Genomic DNA, 22,409 nt, shown 5'->3' on the forward strand with positions numbered 1-22,409 from the left:
TTATTTGAAGTAAGGCATCATAAAAACCCTATTTGATATCTAAGTAAAGTGAGCATCAATTCGGCTCTCCTACCCTGTAGTGCTTAATGGTTTTAAAGTGAGACCGCTAATATGTTTCTTTAGTATGGCCCAACGTTAAACTGACGCAGAAATAAAAAGTCAAACTTTTTTAACTATACAAAAACATGAAACGCCGTACTTACGTGAGATGCTGTGGCTGTGTCGTTAACGCCAAGGTTTAGTGAATGACTAATGCAATGAACATAGAAGGTTCGGAAATTTATTTCTAAAATTCTCTTCTGAATAGCTGAATGTTTGCCTTTCATAGCGGAACCATTGCATATCCTTAGCCCCCTCATGTCTTCGATAGGAATGTTTATTTCCTTGAGCTATTCTGTCAGTTCTAGACCAGTGGTGTCTGTTACGGTATGAAACTAAGGAAGTGTTTGCAAATTTTTACAAGGCATTCTCCATTACTGTATGTAATTTAAACAAAACAAACCATTATTGTCATTTGCTATGTACCAGAAATATCAGGCGTACAGTCTAGTATTATAGTATAATATTTTGCAGCTCTCAACAAAGAGAGTGTTTTACTTTTAATTTGTTCACTAAGAATTTTAATAATTTCATTTTGGTCAATTTTTCCTAAGTAATGGTGGTATTTATTTTGTCCTCTCATGGCTCTTTTAATGGGTATACGGACAAAATCTCGGGGCCGAAACATCGCCGCCCAAAATCTCGCCGGCCAAAACCTCGCGGGACAAAATCTCGCCGGGCCAAAATCTCGCGTGGTCAAAACCTCGCCGCCCAAAACCTCGCGGGACAAAACCTCGCGTGGCCAAAACCTCGCCGCCCAAAACCTCGCGTGGCCAAAACCTCGCGGGACAAAATCTCGCCGGGCCAAAACCTCGCCGCCCAAAATCTCGCCGGGCCGAAACCTCGCCGCGAATGAAACTTTTATGAAACAAATAATAATAATAATAATAATAATAATAATAATAATAATAATAATAATAATAATAATAATAATAATAATAATAATATACAAAACATCGTGTGCGTGGGCTTTCTCGGGTTATTCCCGTTTCCTCCCACTTTCTTTATTCGATCATTTCCTTCATCCTGGTCATCTACGTCTCCTTTAACCTATAGGACATAATCAAGGGACGTCGTAAAAACTCATATATTATTTCATACTTTCATAAATATTATTAGATTTTTGTTAAAATTTTAAGTTTTTGGATGTTCCAAAGTTCACGAAACTAATCTCGTTAGTTGTCATTACTTTCCTTATGCAGACTTTCTTTCCCTATAACCAGTTTAAAAACATCCTGTCGCCCTACCTTCACATTGAAATCTTCTAATACAGAAATATAATTTTCATATGGTACCGCGGGACTTGGTCAAATACCCGTGATACTTCTTCTGAAACAGCGTCTTTTATACCGTCATCCTTATCATCTGTTGGAACATTTACATTTTGGTCAGGCGAGATTTTGGGTATGGCGATATTTTGGGGCGCGAGGTTTTGGCCCTGCGAGATTCTGGCCCGCGAGGTTTTGGCCCCGCGAGATTTTTGCCCGCGAGGTTTTGGGCGGTGAGGTTTTGGCCAGGCGGGGTTTCGGCCTGGCGGGATTTTGTCCCGCGAGGTTTTGGGCGGCGAGGTTTTGGCCAGGCGAGGTTTCGGCCTGGCGAGATTTTGGGACGCGAGGTTTTGGGAGGCGAGGTTTTGGCCAGGCGAGGTTTTGGTCCGCGAGGTTGTCGCCGCGAGGTTCTGGCCTCGAGGTTTTGTACCCAAACCCTTTTAATGTGTTCGGCCATGACGCTGTCAAACTTTGCAAAGAGTTCTACCAGTTTCAGAAAATTATCATTATTACTTGTATAAAGGTATCTGATGTTCCGTGTATCCATAGACATTGTTCACCTAAAAACTGTATTATTGCAACAAGTCATTCTATTACGTTCTTCCAATGTTGTGCTTCGGAATTTAACCTTTTCTGGTGCTCTGTGTCAATTTCAAGACCACTCTTCAGTCTTATCGAAAGCTCCATCCACCTTCTTTGTTACTCAAGGTGAATAGGAGACCTATTATGACTAGCTAAAGCTTCAGAAATGTAGCGGCAATTGTACCTGTGAAAGATATTTTTACTGGTGGAAAATAATTAGGAACAATAACAGAATATAGCATTCTTACTTTCTCAATAAACTAACCACTTTCTGAACAGAGTTTTGCAATTATATAATAATGTGTACTTGTAACAGTTACCTGTGAACCAACGGTTGAAATTATCTCTGGTACAGTTGTAGAAGTAGATTAATTGCTCTGGAGGATCTCTTTTGACTACGGTGATTCTAATAAAATCATTTATACTATGAGGCAAATTCGCTGGAATGAAAATGAGGAGGAATGCTCTGAATTTCCTGAGTGAGTATTTTCCTGAATGTGAGTGAAGTAAGTTCAATTACTGTAATATACCATTACAGTCGATGTAATGAGATTTTTTTTTGAAGGGATCCAATATTTTTTGAACGTACTGTACTCTACGATTTTTTTTTAAATATATTTTTGGTCTATGTAGTAAGTTCATTTGATCTTTATTTAAGTCAAAATTAACGTGGAAACTTTGAATAACCTAGTAGAAATTATATTTCGGGGAATAATATCTTTATTTATACATTATTTTAATTTCAATTTTATATATGGGCATTTCAAATGGATGAGTATTAAAATTATACACCTTAATGCTATGTGAAAACATAGGCCCACAATGACAGAAATTCTTGAAATTATCCTCCAATCTGATATATGGCAAAATAATTTAGACCCCTTTCGTCCCTCTGAAATGCCCATATCATCCCAAAATCCGGTTTCATCCAGTTTTTACCATCTTCTATTCGTTTTATATTCCTTACAACGCCAAACTCTTTGTTATGACTGGAACTATTTGCGAAGCGCTAGTATTAAGGCGCGATTCTTCTCATTCTCTACCTGGAAAAGCTGCGAGCAACCACGTATTAGTTGGCTTTGGATAAACATTTTGATTTCTCCACAAAAAGGTAGTAAACCAGTTAAAATTAGTTTTATTTACAAAATGAACCATTCAGGAAGCTTTTGAGAGCATTAACTCATTGAAACTTCATCAGAAACAATTAAAAAATTGGTGAAATATAAACTTCAGCTCAAGCGATGCCATGTTCGTCAATGATAATAATTATGAACAGGATTCATCGTAGTGAGTAATCTTTTCCGCAACTGTTTGAAGATTAGTGTTTTCCGTTGGTAACTCCTGTTATCCCCCCCAAAAAAAAAATCCAGTTAGGTTACGATAGGCCTGTCCACGTATAGTTCCGTATATGTAGTAAATGTGATTTTTTTATTATTATTAACATGGCGGTAGTTGTAGGTTTCGTTATCATTAAGTTCAATTTCACAATGTCCGTGTAAAGTTAGAACAGGGGCTCTCATTTATTCCTGAACTGACTAAGGCTTCCAACAGAGATGGGTTGAACGATTTTTTGTTAGGGTTATTTTCCCTTCAGGAAAGGGACCCTTACCATTAGCAGTTTTAATATGTTCTTTCTGGGGCATTAAAAGTGTTTGAATAACTATGATTTAAATCAGTGATAGAGCCATTGGGCTTGGTTATTCAGTTTCTTTTTCCAAAGTTTACAGAGCCAATTTAGAATGTTGTGCATATAGTGAATTCGTGTGATAACATGATTTAACGTATGTAATGATATGTATTGATATGTTACTTAGTTTATGTAGTATGTAGCATGCATGTGTGTGAGTATAATTTAGTGATTTGACCGAAGTAACATGTCAGTAAGTGTATGACTTAGTTATGTACGGACAGTGCATTGTTGTTTGTGGATTATCCGTCTCCTTTGGTCCCTCGTAGTAAGTGCATTGATCCATAATTAAAATTTATAGTTAATTCTGTACCGTATAGTACTTATAGCTAGAAGATAACAGAGTACAAAGAATATTTTTTCATGCACAGGTTGTTTTCGTACTACTAACGCCAGCCCGTCCGAGTTGAGAATTATTCGCTGCTAGTGTCTTGTTACTCAAATAGTGCACTGGTCAACACGAAAATGACCCTTCTTTTGCTATAAATAATGAATAAATATTAATTTTGGCCCATAAGAATAGATTTCTAGATAACTCACATCGTAAATTAACTTTCCGGAAAAGCACAATCATTTATATAGCCCGGTAATCAAATTATAAATAATAGTAAACTTTGCTGTTTCTTTTAACTTGAAGTTTACCTATATGGCATTATTTTTGTTGCCAGGCTGCAGTTACGAGTTCTCTTTCATTTGCTTTCTGTGAACGATTTCATTGTTGACATTTTCCGAAATATAATTGCATGTAGTAAATTATATTAAGTTTTCCTTCCATATAACATAATTAGAAGTCGTGAAGCGAAATCTACCGTAGTTTGCCGTGAAATAAATTCGTACCAGATTATATAAAATCACACGTGTTAGTTAATGTACTATAAGAATTTGCTGATTTTAATATAGATAATAAGACTGCTTGGAACAGTCTCGGACGTATTGATATAGTATGGGGTGTCTGAAATTAAATCGACGTTATAGAGAAAAAATAAATATATAAATAAATGAGTAATGATAATATTAATATATATATATATATATATATATATATATATATATATATATATATATATATATATATATATGTGTGTGTGTGTGTGTGTGTGTGTGTGTGTGGTAAAGAGTATGAATAAATAATAGGACACCCATGTATATATGTGCCCAGTGGTAAAGTTTGCTACAAGATATTAATTATATATATAATGATAAATTCTTAGTACATTAATTATCACGTTAGAATTTTGTATGAGGGTAGTGTGTTACGTAAAAATGATGGATGGTATTTTCACTTCGTGCCTTGACATCCAATAGTTAACTGATCGACCGGCCTGACAATACGAATGATAGTCATATAGTAAATGATTCCGGATATTTTCCAGTTAATCAAAGAATAGAATAACCGTTTGCAGAATTGATACAATTTAAAATTACTCGTTCAGTTTACTTTTACGATACTACTCTGCAACTTTGACCTTTTTTTCCAAGTCACCTCATTAAGTAAAGTTTACTACTGTCCGCAGAGATGACAAAGTGAATAGAATTGAATAATATAGAAAATGTATTACAGTAGACTTCGTTTTACTGTACCGGAGCGTTTAGACCCCATACCCATGAATTTTCACTTCTTTTATTTCTAGTATATAGTGTTTGAAATTAGTTGACGCTCAAGGTCGGTACCCTTGCGGATTGGGAGCTACTAGTAAGATTTGGCAGATAACTTACTAGTACAAAATTTATTTTATTTATTATTTTTAATCTGGCAAGTCCCTGTTAGGATTTCTTCTGTTTTATCTACATTAGTCTAGTTTTCCATACTTTACTCGAAACTCTTCTCAGTTTCTGAGGGATCGGATAATATTTTTAGAAATCCTAAATTAACAAACCACACCATCCTTCCGGTAGTGCCGGAGTCTCCAAGGTCTCAGCCGGATACAGCGCGAAGTGAGATTTCCATAAAGACATTGTCTTTGTGGAAATCTCGCTCAGGACACGGACTAGCTGTGGGTGTGGAGATATTTATCTTAGGCTACTCCTTTTAGTAGGCCACTTTTTCGGCATTTGAATGTATATTTGGTTGTGGATTGTTGCATGTTGAAATTCGACCACTTATCTTTGTAGTTTTAGTGTCCTGGCTTATTTCTTTGGCGGCGCTTTTTCTTTCTCTTCTCTTCTCTTCTTCAAGATTTTTTAAAATTTTTAACCTTGCCCCCAGTGTTTTGAACTCGACATATATCAATCATTCGGCATATATCATTTGAATTTAACTTACCAGCTGAGATGTCGCGAGACACAACTCGTAGAGGTATTCGGTAATGTGGAAGGTCAAGGGAACATATATTCCGACTCACTGCAGTAGTGGGCAATGGTTGAGTACCCGATATCATTTTACTTTCCTTCCGTTATTCGTTCAGAATTACTACAGATTATCAATCAGTGTCTATTTCTGTTTCATTGATAATCACAAATGTAGATGTTGATGTAGTTGTTCTGGGCCCAAACATAGTGTTAACATTTAGAATTATATGTTTATACATATTATGTGTTTTCGTGCCTGCCATGCTATTTAAATGTTTCCCAGTTTAAATAAAATATTTGAGAATTCTAATTTTATCATTATGCGCGCTAATTAGTTTAATTTGTATTGTACGGATATTTTATGTAAAGTGTTGCAACCTTAAAACTCAATTTGTCGGGGTTAATAATTTGAAACGTTGAATAATTATATATATATATATATATATATATATATATATATATATATATATATATATATATATATATATATATATATATATATATAGTATGTATGTGTGTGTGTGTGTGTGTGTGTGTGTGTTGAGATATGAATATGTTTGGAATATGAATATAATATTGAAGTAAAATGTATAATGTTAAAGTGAGTAGATAAATATGTGTAAAGTGTCTTAGTACTTACCCTTTTGGTTTTTGGTTTCCATAGTTACGAAATATCCGATAAAAAATCATAAAATGGAAAAGTTGTAAAATACCCCCGTATGTTAGATATTCTCGTCAAACTTTGTAATGTAATTAAGTAATCTATGTAACAACTAACATCGTATGTAATATACTAACTGCATGTAGCATGAGATTTAGGCAGGTCATTGTAACCCTAATGTGTCCTTGAATCAACCATCAAATTAGTAAAAGTAAAATCCTTCTATAGAACTACACTTCAATTTTCGTCCCTCCCATACGAATCCTCAAACTTTTCCAGTGTTTCCATCTTAGTTGTGTTTATCATACCAGCAAAAATCCTTCTGAACTTGGAAAATTCTCGTGCAGGCATATATATAGTGCAAGTCTAACGATGAATGAGTGTAATTAGTAATACAAAGCGACATTTATTGAAAGATAGTGAATGTGATAGTAAGCCAATGACAGGATACGTAACATGGTCATCATGATACGATTGACGAGACTTTGATCTCTTAAACCCCCGAAACCGGAGAAGTGTTGATGAATACAAACTCAATATGTGTTAAATTCCTTATAAAATCGAATAAATATGATTAACGTATATACATCCTTATCTGCAAAGATAAGAAATGCAAAAAGTGAAAATTGTGGACACCAGAAGGGTGCTTCGACGATATATAGAATAGTATAGTTAAGATGAAGTACGAGAAAGGACTCTTTTAAAATCACTTTCAAAATACTCATAAATGAGATAGACTCATTACAAATCCTCATGTTAAGATTTTTTTTCAAATTTGTATATTTGTATATTGTCAAATTTGTATATTAAACTAATTAACAAATTTATATTATTTTTTACCAAAAGCTAAATAAAAATATAATTTCCTTTTTTCTTTTGAGCATGTCTATTAATAAAAAAATATCTAAATATAGGTGTATATACTACTACATTACTATTATGCAATTTTGTATGTGAATTGACCCATGTAAATGTATACTTATTGCATGTTTATGAAATTTTGTGTCTTAATTTCTTACTAAATGTAAAAAATGTTCACCAAATTGTACTTACAAGTAAACCTTACGTTTGGGTGCATCGAGTTGTTGACTGAGACACATATTAAAAAGTAGTACTAATTGTGGTCAGTATTTCAGTGAAGTTATAGGTGCGAAGCTCCAGGGGTTTAGGAGATATAGCTACCAGAACATCACATGGAAGTACAGAATAGTCTTCATACACTTGGAGGTAAAAGCTCTATAAGACCTCTTGTAACGACAAAAGGTGAATAAACAATATATGGGTACATATTAGGACTAGGGGGAAGTCATATAGTAAGGGTATACCTGACGGCGGCCATCTTGAAATCCGCCATTTTGAATTAAGGTTAAGTTTTAAAATAGGAATAGGGTCATGTGATACATGATTTAAGGCGCAAATTTAATCAGAAGAACAATGGTGACGTTAATTTCGATTTGCGCGCAATTGGTAAAGAGTTACAGGGAAATTAAATATTGTTGCAGCATATGTATTAGTCCTTTACCCCACCTTGTAAATTTTGTGTTAATGATAATAATTAAATAAAAAGCAGGTGGATAAATATTAGGTCTATGGTAAGAGTTGCTTTGATGGCGGCCATGTTCAAATCCGCCATTTTGAATGAGACAAAAGTTTTAAACAAAACGCATAACATTGACACCTTATTAATAGCAAATTTTACCATAAATCCAACGGTATAACCATTTTTGCTTTATCATTAACCAGCATTTGTTATCGCATAAACAAGTTGCTAATTTAAGGAAAAATGACCAAAGTAAAATTGAGTCATAATTGAACTTGGGTCTTTCTTCCAGAAAAATCCTCAATTAGTACAATCAATATGTAGTTCAGAAAATAGTGCATGACTTGCACAAATGCTCTGCTCACAGTGAGCACACCTGACAAAGGCAATCGAGTTACACTTGACACATTTGTTGTTAACATTTCTGTCTAAGCAGTAGTCGTAAGGAGCAATCCATTTAATGATAAAGCAAAAATGGTTATACCGATGGAGTTATGGTAAAAATTGCTATTAATAAGGTGTCACTGTTATGCGTTTTGTTTAAAACTTTTGTCTGATTCAAAATGGCGGATTTGAACATGGCCGCCATCAAGGCAACTCTTACCATAGATCTAATATTTATCCACCTGCTTTTTATTTAATTATTATCATTAACACAAAATTTACAAGGTGGGGTAAAGGTCTAATACATATGCTGCAACAATATTTAATTTCCCTGTAACTTTTCACCAATTGCGCGTAAATCAAATTAACGTCACCATTGTTCTTCTGATTAAAACTTTTGTCTGATTCAAAATGGCGGATTTGAACATGGCCGCCATCAAGGCAACTCTTACCATAGACCTAATATTTATCTACCTGCTTTTTATTTAATTATTATCATTAACACAACATTTACAAGGTGGGGTAAAGGTCTAATACATATGCTGCAACAATATTTAATTTCCCTGTAACTTTTTACCAATTGCGCGTAAATCAAATTAACGTCACCATTGTTCTTTTGATTAAATTTGCGCCTTAAATCATGTATCACATGACCCTATTCCTATTTTAAAAACTTAACCTTAATTCAAAATGGCGGATTTCAAGATGGCCGCCGTCAAGCATACCCTTACTATATGACTTCCACCTAGTCCTAATATGTACCCATATATTGTTTATTCACCTTTTGTCGTTACAAGAGGTCTTATAGAGCTTTTACCTCCAAGTGTATGAAGACTATTCTGTACTTCCATGTGATGTTCTGGTAGCTGTATCTCCTAAACCCCTGGAGCTTCGCACCTATAACTTCACTGAAATACTGACCACATTTAGTACTACTTTCTCATATGTGTCTCAGTCAGCAACTCGATTCACCCAAACGTAAGGTTTACTTGTTAGATGGTTTCTTTGAAAACTATTATTACCAATGTTAATACGCTATCTTGTATGTATGTGAGTGTGTGTGAATGAATGGTAAATTTAGTCTTAAGTAGTAGTATTTAATATTGATTTACTGTGATAATATTCATAATAAGTGTGTAATAACATCTCATATGTATTAGTGTATGACGAAGGTTATGGAAGATAACTGATTCTAAAGTAGTTTAAATCGGCTCTAGGAGAAAAGCCAAAATAACAGAATGAGCCTGAATAACCACAGTTCTTTCCAGAAATCTCAAAATTTCTATATGTGGAAAATATGTATTTTTTGTTTTTATTTTTTTATTTTTATTTTATTTTATTTTATTTTATTTTATTTTATTTTATTTTATTTTATTTTTTTTTGGGGCTGATTCAAATGTGTATTAGATCTTCATTGCAGAAGTTCAAATACTGGATACAGATTATTCAGCATTTCGAAACAATAGACAAACAATTAAATTTAACCTTCTCGTCAACTGAGCTGGGTTAGGGCAACTCTCACTTGTGCAGTTGCCTGGATCCAAGTCGGGATCGTATGTAGGAATATGTGTCTCTTCGGGATCACTTCAGAAGTGATCCTCAAGTAATAACCTTCGAGTATGAACCACCTTTTTAATAACTATTCAAGTTTCTTTACCACATGTCCATAATTATCCAGTAATCATTTATCCCTAGTTTCTCCCTTTCCTGTTTCTCTTTTCCTCCTTAATCCTACCTTCTTCTCTTTTCTCACTCTTTCTTTCTTCTTTCTAATAAAACTGAAGAGGGGTCGTGACTGGGAGTTGTCACTATTGACACGGTCATAAAATATTTTTTTTCTTCGGAAGTCCGATATGAATTAGTTAATCCTAAAACATACAAAAAGCATTTTCAAATTTCATTAATTTATTTTAATTTCATATTTTGACTAAATTATTAAAATTGCAAGTTCAAAAGTATTGCGACTCCCATTCCCATCATGATTGGTTATTTCATTACATTCTCAGGTGAACACAGTTTTATTTTTCCATGTGGGCTTACGAAGCATTATATTTTCATAGTATTCTTTTCTTTTTCAAATTTGCCACCCTGGGCGGTGGCACGCCTCGATTCCTCCTCGCGCCGGCCCTGGTTGTTGGGGAGAATTAGCAATTTTACTATTAGAAAACAATTGTAACATAGTGCAGTCTTCAATTTCAGTCTTTAACCTGAATTGAAGTATATGTTGAGTTTTATCTTAGATTGATTATTTCTCTTGTTTTTACAGGGGATAGTTTAATAATTATTTATTTGCGTGCATGTAAATATAGTCTGGAAAAGACGAAGAAGAAACTAGACAATTTGTTCTCAATGCGAGCTGCCTCCCCAGAGTTTTGCACGAACAGAGACCCACTCTCAGAAGACTTTAAGCTGTTTTATTCAATAGCGTAAGTAACTAGTAACGTTAAGTACTAGTCTTAACTAGTAGTATTGCCTTACTATTTTTCCTATTCAATGGAATACAGGAAGGTTTAAAGGTCATAGCTGGTTTCCGTTTAGAATAAAAAAATCTTTGCTTAGATAAACAGGGAAATGACTAGTTCAATTGTTTGAAGTAATTATTCATAATTCTATCCCTGAATTTCAGGATATTTTCAAGATGCTTTCGGAGATATATAAAACTAATTTCTTTTCTGAAACAGTAAATCAATCTACGATTACTGATTAATGTAACCTAAGAGGGTTTAGGTCTATAGGTGGATGGATATAGAACCTGTTTTGATGGCAGAAAACTGCTATGACAATTTTAATTACTTACTTTTGCGTCAAGTTATAGTCAAGTGGTTTCAGAACACCATATTCATACTTCAACAAGTTGTAACGTAGTCTGAGTGAAGTTTTCCCCACAAAGACTAGCGCCATTGGACATGTACTGTTTGAGTACATACACATAACTGATTTTAAATATGATGAATAAAACATTTAAATCTGAGTTACTATACTCCAAATATGAAATAATGTAATTCCAAAATTAGTAATGAAAATCAAGGAATTTAAATTGACTGATTATTTAATGAACAAAATAACAAAATATTATGCTTTACAACAAAACGACTAATTTCTGAAATAATCATGAGACTAAGTATTTTGAACAAGAATTCAACACTTACCAACATTGCTGGTTCTAGAAATTATTACTTCCATAGCGAATTTTATTTCTTGTACAATGCATTTAACGTTATCATTCCAAAAAGTAAATATGGAACACTAGACCCACTTCAAAAGCTATTAATTGGGTTGCTAAACTCACTCGAAATGGACTAATTTCTTGAACTTACTGTAATCACTATAAATGTGAAAATTTGAGTATAATATTACCACTCAAAAACTTTAATGAGACAAATATCATCAAGGGTATTCACAAAATGTAACACACACTCGTAAATGTAAAGGTAGTCGTTCCCATAATCTAGATAAATTAATTATTTGAATGAAGTAGCCAAAATATTCTTCTTTGTAATCTTTGTTCTAATTCCGCCAACCAAACACATTAACTTATCGATCGATAAACTGTTTCACATTGTCACTCTAAACTACATATATAACTTAAGAACTTTCCACCAAGAACAATTTCTATAGCACTTGAATTTACGAATATTTGACTGTGTCCAGTTCTCGATCGTTGTCCTAATTATGAGCCTACTCTATACCCGCGCACAACCTTCAAGTTCTAGTACTCGTCATTAACGCTATAAACTCAGTGGCGCTGTTCACCATTTTAACCGACTATCAACTTTTTTTTCTATTTAATGAAACTGTTACAAAGTGTAACATGCAATTTGTTATCTTAGATGGAAACATAGAGGAAATGAAGTTAGCATTGTCTTTCCATAAGGAAATTGCACTTGTTCCGATGTTTATAGGAAATCTAGCTGAAGTACCATGTATTTGTATGGAAAGGTTTGTACCTTTCCGCCTTTCCCTTTCCGTCCTTGGGAAACGCATTTGAATCCGAATCAAAACATAAAAACCTAGCCTGACTCAAGCGTTAACTATGTTCAAAAAATCATTTTAAGCGATGCAGCCAATATTCTTTGTGAAAAAATTCAAACCGCTTTCTCCGTTTAAAATACACATTTCGATTAAAGTGTACGAATAAAAAACCGAGATTACTATCTCTGCTTTGGTCAGTTTCCTTTCGTATAATAATAATTTATTTGTACTTAACACTCAAGGGCAATTACAAACTACAAAAAGTTGTACATAATCTTGAAAGGATGTGCAACATCAAATACAAAACTATTGTTGGTAATATGAAAGTACAATATATATATATATATATATATATATATATATATCAGGGATGCAAATAACCAGTCACCCACTCGCCCGGGGCGGGTATTTAATATCATACCGAAGATAAGTTAATGATGTCTATTGTGGGATGTGGGCTAGTAGCTTTTTTCTTGTGGCAGTAAAATTTTCTTGCTTATTTCTGTCCCATATATATATATATATATATATATATATATATAGATAGATAGATAGATAGATAGATAGATAGATAGATAGATAGATAGATAGATAGATAGAGATAGATATAGATATAGATATAGATATAGATATAGATATAGATATAGATATATAGATATACCCAACACCATAGACTTCATTCTATTACCCGCATCATAGTTTATGCAGTGGAGAATGTTTATGTACATTTATTCTAAAGTCCAATCTAAATTTACAAATACTTGGCACACAAGGGAATTGGAATATATCCATTTTACGAAAATTATCTAACATTAATAGACACCTTCTGTATCAATGAACAAAGGCGAAACGTTATAGATCTGATTTTTCTCCATAAAATAGTACAAAACGAGTTTAACTGTACGGATCTGATACCGACACTAAATTTTCATGTCCCGATACTTAAAACTCGTGCTGACAACTCTATTCTATTGCAAAAAAGCAAGGATCCATGTATTATTGAAGTCACCAATTTGGACAACACGCTATTTTCGAAAAATCGAGTTTTTTGTGATTTTTAAAAATTTCTTCTTCTTCTTCTTCTTCTAGTCGGTGTGCAAAATGGGAAACCATGTTATATCGTTGGAATCTGCGTTCCATACGCTTTACAAATATGTATTACTCATTGCTCTATGTTAATTAGGAGGAACACAGGAGGCGCGTAAGTGAAACAATGCGAATAATAGTATCTCGTGGCGGCCGTGTTGGTAAATTCTCCATAGTGGCCTTACTCCATCTCGGTAATATTCAATTTCTTTCATTTTCAAGAGGTAGTTTATTAAAATATTAGTTTTGGAGAGTGGTGGACTTTTCCCCATCGTTTTCCTCAGGTATTTTTCCACAAGAATCCTTTAACAGAAATTGTATTGCAATTTGTTCCCGGTTCAACAACAATTTGCCTAGATTACCTAGGCATTTAGCGGCCACTCAAGTTTAAACTTACAAATCGAATAGTGTAAGTAAACAAACATGATAAAAGTCCCATAGAGATACAATTCCAGATCAAGAATACGAATTTGTTGGTGGCAGTCGCTGGGTGCATTTCCTGTCTCTGTGGCGATGCTTGCAGGAAGAGGATCAATTGGAACTACCTTTACACACTTACACTACATTTACTGTATATACACTTACACTTTACATACATTTTCAACATTTACATTATTTAACTTATACTGTTTTTTTTATTATTATTATTCGCTTTCATCTTTTTCCTAACTTTCAGTCCTGTCCTTGTACCTATTCCCGATTTTTCGTTTCTCTTACCCCAATTGTGTTATTTACTTTTGACCTTGTCTTACTTTATCATATTTATTACTTTGTACTTTTTCTGTTACTTTTTCCTACTTATTACTTTGTATGTTTTCACTGCTTATCTTACTTTTTATGTTGTATCCTTTTCATTAGTTCTGTAGAAGACTGGGACGCTTATCAGAAGAAGATGAGACTCAGGTTTATTGTAGTTTGTTGAGTTCAAGCAAGTTCCCCTTGACGCGTTGAAGCCTGCAATGGCTCACAAGCACACAACAAAACATCGTGTAAAAACGTGTTTCAGTAACAATATGCACAAAAATTCAATCGAACTCAAGATATAAGTGTTAAAGCTTCGTCCGAAGACAAATTGAGTCAATAATCACAGGATTCTTCGAGCACATCTGTCTATTATGCATAGGTATATTATGGTCATTCTGTTCTGTAAAATAAAGTCCAGTCAAGAAATTGTAAACCATTGCCGCATAAACGGCACAACCGTTCAGTAGCAAAAGCCTTTTTTTTTTTAACCCATTGGAATTATATAACGAGCTGTGAATGAAGAACACAGATTTTCAGACCCAAATCTCATAACCTCAGGTTCCAAACTTCTCTGTGGTAAAGCCCTTGAAAGTGAGCTAAGGTGACCAAGGGACCCTTCATATCTGACTCTTCTCCCAGTACAATACGTATTATCCAAGAAATGGCATACGATTGCTGATCACTAACTTCGTACCCATCCTGCACTTGTGGGAACAATTTCATACTGCGTAATTATTAGCTTAACTCGCAGTTAAGTGCCCGCAATGATGAGTGTATGATACAAATATTTTGATGTAGTAAATAATTGAATGGATAATAAAAATATATTTAATATACTTTAATGTATGAGTATTGAGTGCATAACGCACATATTTTTCAGGTACTTAAAGATATAGCAAATAACTGAATTCACATTAAAAAAAATATCTTCGATATACTTTATAGATGATTAAGAATTAAATATATAATAAGATTATTTTTGATATTGTTAAAATATGATTAATAATTGGATTTATAATAGAATTACTCTCGTTATTCTTCTCTGTGCTTTGAGTACATCATGAAAATATGAGGGTAATTGAGAAAAGAATGCCTCCAAGGTGATACCTTTACTTGTGTCTGACAGATAGCACCGACGCAGGTATCAGTGGAAAGCTTGCAATGTCAGCCATAAATGGTGGTATCATTTTTCAACATAGTCTCCATTACGGGCAACACACTTGCGCAAACGCGAAAAAAGGTTTTCAATGCCGTCGGCGAAGAATTGTGGTGGCTGGTGGCGACACCACTGCCGAACTGTTGCTTTCACCTAAGCGTCACAACTGTAGCGTTGGCCCTTAAGAGTCTTCATCCCGGCGAAATTAAAATACCGCTAATTTTACAGTAATTATATGATATCTTCAAATAGATAAAAGATAATTGAAATATGGAACAAGAGCGCCCTAGACAATATTATTTGCGTAAGGTACCGTTATCGCAAGTCACCTAGCGGCTTTCCGTTTTCAGCTGTTTAGAAACGCGAAAATAAATGCCGATTTTCAAAATGGCTCGAAATCGAAAGCAGATAAGTGAGTCATGATAACGGTATCTCATGTAAAATGATTTTATCTAGGGCGCTCTTGTTCCACATTTCGATTATCTTTTATCTATTTGAAGATATCACATAATTACTGTAAAATTAGCGGTATTTTAATTTCGCCGGGATGAAGACTCTTAAGGGCCAACGCTACAGTTGTGACGCTTAGGTGAAAGCAACAGTTCGGCAGTGGTGTCGCCAGTAGCCACCACAATTCTTCGCTGACGGCATGGAAAACCAATGTGATCCTTAAGTTTGGGGAAGAGCCAAAAGTCGCAGGGCGCCAAACCCGGACTGCAGGCAGGATGAAGTAGAATGTCAACACTTTGCAAGCAGATGGGACAACTTTGAATTTTGGAGGGGGGGAGAGGATGTGTGGTGGTACTCCATCGACTGACGCTTCGTTTCCGGGTCGTAATGATGTATCCACGATGAATGTTCCTGGGCGCACAACCTTCCCCAGTCAGAAATTAAATGGCAGCCCGCTGTTTCAATCGGACGTCACCACTAGAAACCATGGATTGATCCATTACTCTGGAACGAAAAGAGATAGAAAGATGAAACAACTGACATTCTATAGCTTAAACATCAGTGTAATGATGATAATCAGTTCAGAATGTTTGCGGAACTATTTGCCAAGTAATTGGCTTGAAAGCATTACTTCCTAAATTGCCCTCGTACTTTTGATGTTTTAGAAGTGTGACCAAAAATTGAACGGATAGTACAAATATATTTTTCTTCTTAAAATGTCATTTAAAATATAAATACATAATCTTCAATGTTCTTAAAACTATAGACAAAATTTGAATGTATATTGGAAAGATGTTCGTTGTTCTTGAAACCAAAATTAAAATTTGAATGTCTAATTGTGAATCTTTTTTTGTTGTGTTTATGAATATGATTATACTTGAATCGATATTTAATTTTATCAGGTACGTGTTTCCGATGCCCCGATTTACTGCAAATGGAGATGTAGTATCATTCTTTGGTTTACACAAGAGTTTCACATCTTCAAATCAAGAGATAATAGCGCTAACCAAAGGATTAATTAATGCAATAGATATACAATTGTACAACCCGGTAGCAAGAGGATATGATATCATTGTTATTGACGCCAAACACATCACACTTGAAAACTTGTTGGGAGGAGATTTGATACTCAAGAAGAAAATGTTTACCTTTTTAGAGGTAGGTACGATTTTTTTTTTTTTTTTTTTTTTTTGCTTTACTAATGTTTTCTTTGCCTTTGGTTCGAGTTATTATGAACAAGGCGTGAAAATCTGATAAGACGTTCAATGTTATATAATAAGGTATAAATTTATAAGCGACAAAGGCTTCAGTGCGTTATGCTAATTAGTAACAGTGATTATCTCACGCTAATAATTGTCTCCAACTGTACTATCTCTTGTCTGTCTGACGCCAATAGATGTCACTAGTGTGAACAACACAATTATAATTGGGATTCAGCATTAATAATCGTATTTGTCTAGAATGAAACGAAATTTTTAATTTTTACGTCCTACTCTTATACCGGCTAGACTAAAGGAGACGGTGATGATGAGAAACGAATGAAACGGGGGAATGAAGAAAGTGGAGGAACCCCGAGAAAACTCACGCACACGGTGATTGTGCATCACAAAGTTCACTTGGCGCGAGCTGGGATCGAACCAAGGACCCCACACACCAGAGGTAAACGCTCTACCACTGAGCCATAGTTAAGTGAGTTAAATACTTACAATATACCTCTACCCCACACACCAAGGACCCCACACACATAATGTACACACTCTACCGCTGAGCCACGAGGTCCCTCGTATTTGTATATTTCTACAGGAATATATTACGGCTAATAACAACATAAACTGTATTATTTCAAAACGGATCCTGATGGAACAGAACGTGACTATGCTTTGCTGCGTAAAAGATAAAGGCCGCAATCATATTTAAACTTTATATTAATATTTGTGTAACTGCATATTGGCTGGTTGGCAAGCTCATTTTATCATACGGTGTACAGCAAACCGAAGAGTCGGGAGAAACAAGTATAGTCGTGTCACTCTACGAATCATTCTCAAATCACGTACTACTAGCGTCTAAAGCAGACGACAGCACTAAAAACGTAATTGTCGTTAGTTGCTGATGACTTAATGTCCTTGCGAGGGAGGTTATTCCGTACCGCATACAGCAACGCAACGAAAAATATGAAAAACCTTCATAACTGATATGTTGAATGTTGCAAACTAAATCGCTAATATTGCGTTGCATTGACCGCAAACCGTTACAGAATGTGCCCGCTTGTCAGCATTCGGCTTTGGCCACGTAACGTCAATAAAGCAGAAGCTGTCCAACCGTAACTGAGTGGGGAAAGGTCAGTGCTATGGTCTGAATTGCAACACTGCATTAACTCCGCTGCTTCCAGGTCAGTGAGGGTCAACAAATGGATTGGGCCATGTGGGGAGAAACATTGTTCAATATAATTAAAATATTTAATTAGTAGGTGAGTTGTGGGGTTTCCCTCTTTTTAGTATTTTATATATAAAAATTACATAAACACAAATTACGAAAAAAATACTGCGCCAAATTCTCTAATAACAATCCGATTGTTTATATTATGAACGATTATAAGATTTTCTGATTATTTTTTTTTCTATATAGAGTTCTTTAAATTTTGCCATTTTGAACAGATGATTTTAAGTATTGCACATGATATAAGAGCTGTGATTATATTGAATAGTGCATGGAACTTTATAATCACCAAGAACTTACATCTAACATTATGTTACACTATAACAACATAAATTCTACATTTACTTCTACTTTATAGTGACCCAAAGGCAAGCTCTTACCACCTATACAACTTTGAACAAGTTTGTTCGTTCCCACACTATATAACTTGTGATTATATCTTTTAACTAAATTCATCTTATAATATTTTGATTGAACAGTCTTTACATTCATTAAATATGAACTCCTTATATACTAAATTTTGCATTTTCAATATCCATGTTTCAGAATCCTGTCGTACTTCCACTGTAACGACATCTTGTATTTCGATATTTTGTATTTTCAGTGTAGTTTTAAATCCTTTCTTATATTTCTGGGCAATGTATGATTTTAAAATATGCAGTAACTAGTTTGAAGAAGAAGAAGAAAATACAAAAAAGGAAAGAGAATCAAAAGTTGATTCTAATCTGATGATTTGTGACGAGTTTTTGTCTTTACGTTGTCATAGCAACGTTTTATAAATAATTGATATAATTCAGGAACCATCATAAAAAGGGATATACGCATAATCATGATGGTGTGTATTTAATTCAATAAGTGTGTGCCACAATAAAGACCAGGAAAGATAAAGTGTTTTATAACTGTTTTAAGTGATTTCATTAATATAATCTAACTATAATTATGACTGAGGGCCTGTGTATAACGAGTTACGTTATAAAATTTTGGTGGTTTGCCGTCAGGAACCTTTAGGAGATTCGTTGAAATAAAGTAGGCAATCTTCTAAATAATAAATTTCATCGGTACAGATTGACTATAAGGCTACGAGATGATTTCATAAAAGAAATAACAAGACGGAGTTGATCGTGTTGAGAAGTGGTACAAAAATTCCGAGGAATATTAAAATGAGTCTTCCTGATATTTGAAATACATCTGAATCAGATGGCAACAGGGGAATGAGCTTTTCTGACCTGGCCGATCTCATTAAACAACAAATAGAACGAATCAACCAACTTGAGGAACAACTAAAACAAGATTTTGGTGATCAAATGAATCAACAAATGGAACGAATTGGTGACCGAATGGATCAACAAACGGAACAAATAAAGCAACTCGACAGTAAAATCGATCAACAGATAGGACAATTGAAGCAAGAATTAAAGCAAGATTTTGGTCAGCAGATGGGACAATTAAAGCAAGATCTTGGTGAACAGATGACACAACTCAATAGTAAAATCGACAAAACAACTCTACGAATTGAGCAAAGTGATCTTAAAATGAAATGAATTATACATAGATTCACTGAAATGCAAAATTCTATTGAAGTGGTAGAAACTATAGTTAATGATCACAGTGTACCTGAACCTTCCACAGAAACTATGGAGAATACAGATCCTAAATTTGCATCAACGAAAAAATATGACATCATTGATTTAAATGTGTGGATGAAATTTGCTGAGTGTTCTCAAAAACAAACTGCAGTATTGATTGGATCAGATTACGCTGACTTTTCTCTTCATTGGAATGTTTTTTATTGTCTTGCTGATGCTGCGTGTAATGAAGATTTTAGTATGCATCAATATGCGAAAAGCTATGGTCATCTTCATCTAGCGAATGCTATTGGTTGCTTTCAACATGATATTAATTATAGAGATGAAGTAATTGTAATAGAACCGTTTAATGATATGTACACGTCATTGGTTCATGTAGCAGGAAGAAAATTTATTCCAGTATTCGTGAAATTCAGAAAAAGAACGTGTGTTCCCACCAATGCTTGTAATGATTGGTCGATTGAGTTAGAGCTATTGAAATGTTCATTCAACGAAAAGACCAAAATGATAGTAGTGAACAATCAGATGGTGCTTTTTACCGAACGTAATGCAGTGCGTTAATTTCAATCTTCTTGATATGACATTGCAAAGTTTTGAAGATCCATCAATAGTGCAATACAGAACTAACCTGAACCAAACTAACCTTAATCGAAATCAAATTCGAAGCATTCATGTGAGATTAAAGTGTGATCCCAATGTGAAAAGTAATGTTAGATTCATATGTACCGGTAATGTAACCGAACCTAATTACAGAAGAAACAAAAAAACGTAGTAGGACAGACTACCGTGAATATTTTGGAAAGACGACAAACACGACATCTCGCCACCAGTAAAACGAATTAAAACTGAACCTAATTTTACCGGCAAGATAACCGAACCTAACCTTAGTAGTAACAGTAATAGTGATCGTGTAACTGAACCTAATCCAAGTGTAGTACGATTGCTTACACTTAGAAAGCATGTAATCATTAGATCTAATTTCGTTCGAATTGGATTTCGTAGAAATTTCATAGATGGTACAAAATCTCAAAATAAGAAACAAAGAACTGTAGAAGTAAGTAACGTGCAAGACTGTGACCGATGTATGGCTTTCAATGCAATTTAAACGAATTCATTGGTCATATCACTTAGGCTAATGTTGTGGCGTCCGAAAGAATATATTCAATTGATTTTTGTCTTTTGTTTTACCATAAATGTCGTTATGATTTCGTTTATCGTTTGCATTTTTATTCAAATTCTGTATATTCATAATTACGATAAGATCTTGTCTTTTGTTCAATGTGTAACTTTAATTTTTGTTCTGATATTAACTGTCATGTTTTATCTTGAATATTATTGATATTTTTTAAGAAAATATATGTACTTGATCCTTTTTCGTTCAAAGAACAACCATATGAATATCATAAATACATATTTTTCAAAACCTTCTTCATTATGCCCAAGTAAATGATTATTAACTTGTAACAACCTTTTAATGGACCCGAAAAGGACTTAAAATTAAATAACTTGTAAATCAAATTTCGTTTAAATGTATAGATAAATGAAGTCAATGATAAAATTTAAAATAAATATGATAATAATATTGTTATAAAAATAAATATGAATTGTAATTTTCATATATACGAGGTGCATTCGAAAACTCGAGTGATTAATATGTATTACCTAACGATCCAGGATTCTTTTCTTTTAATTGGAAATCCAATAAAAGAAAGTCCCATAGTTCGGGCGACATGATGTAACGACATCTTGTATTTCGATATTTTGTATTTTCAGTGTAATTTTAAATATCCTTTCTTATATTTCTGGGCAACGTATGATTTTAAAATATGCACTAACCAGTTTGAAGAAGAAGAAAATACAAAAAAGGAAAGAGAATCCAAAGTTGATTCTAATCTGATGATTTGTGACGAGTTTTTGTCTTGACGTTGTCATAGCAACGTTTTATAAATAATTGATATAATTCAGGAACCATCATAAAAAGGGATATACGCATAATCATGATGGTGTGTATTTAATTCAATAAGTGTGTGCCACAATAAAGACCAGGAAAGATAAAGTGTTTTATAACTGTTTTAAGTGATTTCATTAATATAATCTAACTATAATTATGACTGAGGGCCTGTGTATAACGAGTTACGTTATAAAATTTTGGTGGTTTGCCGTCAGGAACCTTTAGGAGATTCGTTGAAATAAAGTAGGCAATCTTCTAAATAATAAATTTCATCAGTACAGATTGACTATAAGGCTACGAGATGATTTCATTAAAAGAAATAACAAGACGAAGTTGATCGTGTTGAGAAGTGGTACAAAAATTCCGAGGAATATTAAAATGAGTCTTCCTGATATTTGAAATACATCTGAATCAGGTGGCAACAGGGGAATGAGCTTTTCTGACCTGGCCGATCTCATTAAACAACAAATAGAACGAATCAACCAACTTGAGGAACAACTAAAACAAGATTTTGGTGA

The 22,409-nt window shown here is 34.0% G+C and overlaps 1 protein-coding gene across 1 annotated transcript in view; it reads left to right on the plus strand.

The window, feature by feature from the left end:
• LOC145694027 (alpha-tocopherol transfer protein-like) overlaps positions 1-22,409 on the plus strand; it is a 73,899-nt gene that overhangs the window by 39,478 nt on the left and 12,012 nt on the right. Inside the window, exons 3-4 of the mRNA XM_081770166.1 lie at positions 10,777-10,936; positions 16,821-17,076. Coding sequence (XP_081626292.1) covers positions 10,777-10,936; positions 16,821-17,076 — 416 coding nt within the window. The remainder of the gene's footprint in view (positions 1-10,776; positions 10,937-16,820; positions 17,077-22,409) is intronic.

Source organism: Thermobia domestica, chromosome 9, assembly GCF_964235325.1.
Source record: "Thermobia domestica chromosome 9, izTheDome1.hap1.1, whole genome shotgun sequence".
Taxonomy (NCBI): Eukaryota; Metazoa; Arthropoda; class Insecta; order Zygentoma; family Lepismatidae; genus Thermobia; species Thermobia domestica.